Below are 2,494 nucleotides of genomic sequence, written 5' to 3' on the forward strand. Positions count from 1 at the left end.
AAACTGAGGCCGGGCGCCGGCGCCGCCCCGGTTTCCTCAGCCGCGGGGCTCAGCGCGGGGGACCCCAGCCCGGGCTTCCCGCTCCCGACCGGAGCGTGTCTCCGGGACTCAGTTCCCCCCCGCGGACCACGCCGGGGGGGGGACCGGGACCCCAGGTCTGCGCTAGGGCGGTCGGCCGCGCCCCTCTGTGAGGTTGGGCTTGGAAGGCCGGGCCCGGGCTGGGGTCGGGGCCCGCCGCCGCCCCCCCTCCCACAGCGCTGCTGTCCCGGGCGGAAGAGCGAGGTCGTGAACTCCAACCCCGGCCTGCGCCGCTCAGGGCCGGTAGGCTCCCGCCGCCGGCCTGGCTGGGGGTCGGGCGCCCCGCGGCCCGCCGCACGCACGCCCCCTGCTGGCCAGACACAGCCCCGGGTCTCCGCGCTCGTCCCTGGGACGGGCGGGGCGGGCACTGTAGGGCAGGAACCCACTTCTGCTCCCCAGGAGGCTGGAGCCGGAGCCTGCAGGGTGCCGGGGAGATAGCCCCGGAAGACCCAGGGCGATCTGGTTCCGTGGGCAGGAAGCCAGCGCTGGCTCTGGTCTGATGCCCACTTTGCTGTGTCCCCGCCGAGGGCCCTCGCTGGCTAGTACAGGTTCCTCCTCAGGGAGGCCCAGGCAGGGAGGACAAGGCTGGCAGTGGCTCCTTGGGTGTGTCCCTGGGTGGCTGGAGGCCAGGCCCTTCTGGAGGGCTCAAGGACACTCCAGGGGCTCTAACCCTGGGTCTCGGAGTTAGCCAGCTTCCCTCACCACTGCCACAACTCCCGCACCAGCCAGTTCCTGGCAATGGCAGAACCAATGCCAGGACCTGAGGCCAGTACTGACGGTGGGAGCTCTTGCCAGGATGGTGTAACTAGGAAGCTTCCCTAAGGAAGGCCCACACCGGGCCGCTTACCAGAAACCAGACTGGCCACAGAGCCCTACGGCCAGCAGCAGTGCCCACCAGTCCACAGAAGGGACAGGAAGAGGACCTTTGACCCAGCAAAGAAACGTTCAGAAAGAAAAGCTAGCCTCAGCCTTAGGCCGGAGAACACCTGGGGCCAGAAGGCAATCAGCCTGGCTGGACCCCTGGCGTGGGCAGGATTAGCTTCATGCCTGGAATTCCCAGGCCCGCTGCAGTTCCCTGGAGACCAGGCTTGGGAACAGTAGGGAGTGGTGGTGGTGGTTTGTGGAGGGCAAGACAGCCTGTTTATGTGAGCCAGGGTTCTGGAAGGAGGCCTTCTCAGGCCGCCCCCAGCTGTGGGGGGTAGAAAAACAGCAGAGGCGGATGCAGGTTCTGAAAGTTTATTGGACAGCGCCGGCCTAGAAGAAGGTGTTGGGCCTCTTGGTGGTGAAGCGAGGCTTGTGCTGGCGCCGCAGGACGCGGTGGGGCAGTGGAAACTTGATCTTGGAGTCCTGGGAGGAGGAGAGCGGGTGAGGGGCCTGGCCTCTGTCCCCTGGGTCAGCCAGCTGTGGCGGCCCCCGTGGGACGCCTGCGTCAGTCCCCCACCCCAGGCACTCACGTGGAACTGCTTCACGGCAGGCCGGCGACACTTGCTGGCTGCGATCTCCTCCACCTTCATGATCTGGATGGAGTGTGCGCGGGCGCGGTGCCGGGCACCCATGTCGCGGTCTGTGGGAAGAGGGCGTCAGGCCCGGCAGCCCTGTGGGCTGGGCCCAACCGGCCTGGTCGTGGGGTGTAGGGCCTCAACATTCACTCCGCGGGGCACAGCACAGCCCCCAAAGGCGACGAGGCCCACTTGCTGTGCGCACCTCGGTTTAAACTGCGGCTACCACAAGCAGCAGTTCTTGGGTTTGGGTGCGAGGAGGGGGAGCGTTGAACTCCCCAAAGCCCTTCGGGAGGGTGCGGGGTGGACTGGGGACTCACAGCACTGGGTGACGGCGCCCGCAGTGGTCAGGTCTCGGTACTCCCGGTACATGTTGTGTGTGCCGCTGCGGGAATCATAGCGCAGCCAGATACCAAAGTTCTTCACGCGCAGTGGCGTCTTCTCGAACACCTGTGGCGGAGGGGAGAGCGTGAGGGGTGAGGAGAGGCAGGCGTGCAGACCCTTCCCAACCTTGCATGCCCGTACCTGCCCGCAGTACACGATCTCCCCAGAGGACTTTTTCATCTTCTTGAGCTGTGACACGAAGTACCAGAAACGGGACTTGGCCACCACGTGGTTGGGGGCGAAAATGCGCATCCTGTACAGGGGTGGCGTGTGGCACTTGGGGGTGGGCAGGCAGCGGCCCACCACCTTGTACTCCCGTAGCTGAAAGGAGAGACTCCAAGTCGAGCTGGAACCGGTGCTCCCGCTCAGACACCGGCCAGGCCCGCCTGCAGGCTTCGCAGGGGCCCGGGCGCTGTGCCCCGGCCGCCCACTGTGGGGGGACACGAGGCGGGCCGGCCACCCGCGTTCCTCTGGAGGGTTCCCGAGTGGAGCCGGGGTTCGTGGCGAGAGCACTCAGCCCCATGCCGAGTCCG

The 2,494-nt window shown here is 67.0% G+C and overlaps 1 protein-coding gene across 1 annotated transcript in view; it reads right to left on the minus strand.

Moving 5' to 3' along the window:
- Window positions 1-1,300: 1,300 nt before the first annotated feature.
- Window positions 1,301-2,494, minus strand: part of Rpl18a (ribosomal protein L18a) — a 1,723-nt gene continuing 529 nt past the window's right edge. Inside the window, exons 2-5 of the mRNA XM_013028386.1 lie at window positions 2,103-2,282; window positions 1,898-2,027; window positions 1,533-1,642; window positions 1,301-1,425 (exon numbers count right to left, since the gene is read on the minus strand). Coding sequence (XP_012883840.1) covers window positions 1,333-1,425; window positions 1,533-1,642; window positions 1,898-2,027; window positions 2,103-2,282 — 513 coding nt within the window. The 3' untranslated portion in view covers window positions 1,301-1,332. The remainder of the gene's footprint in view (window positions 1,426-1,532; window positions 1,643-1,897; window positions 2,028-2,102; window positions 2,283-2,494) is intronic.

This window comes from Dipodomys ordii, unplaced genomic scaffold (assembly GCF_000151885.1).
Source record: "Dipodomys ordii isolate 6190 unplaced genomic scaffold, Dord_2.0 Scaffold108, whole genome shotgun sequence".
Taxonomy (NCBI): Eukaryota; Metazoa; Chordata; class Mammalia; order Rodentia; family Heteromyidae; genus Dipodomys; species Dipodomys ordii.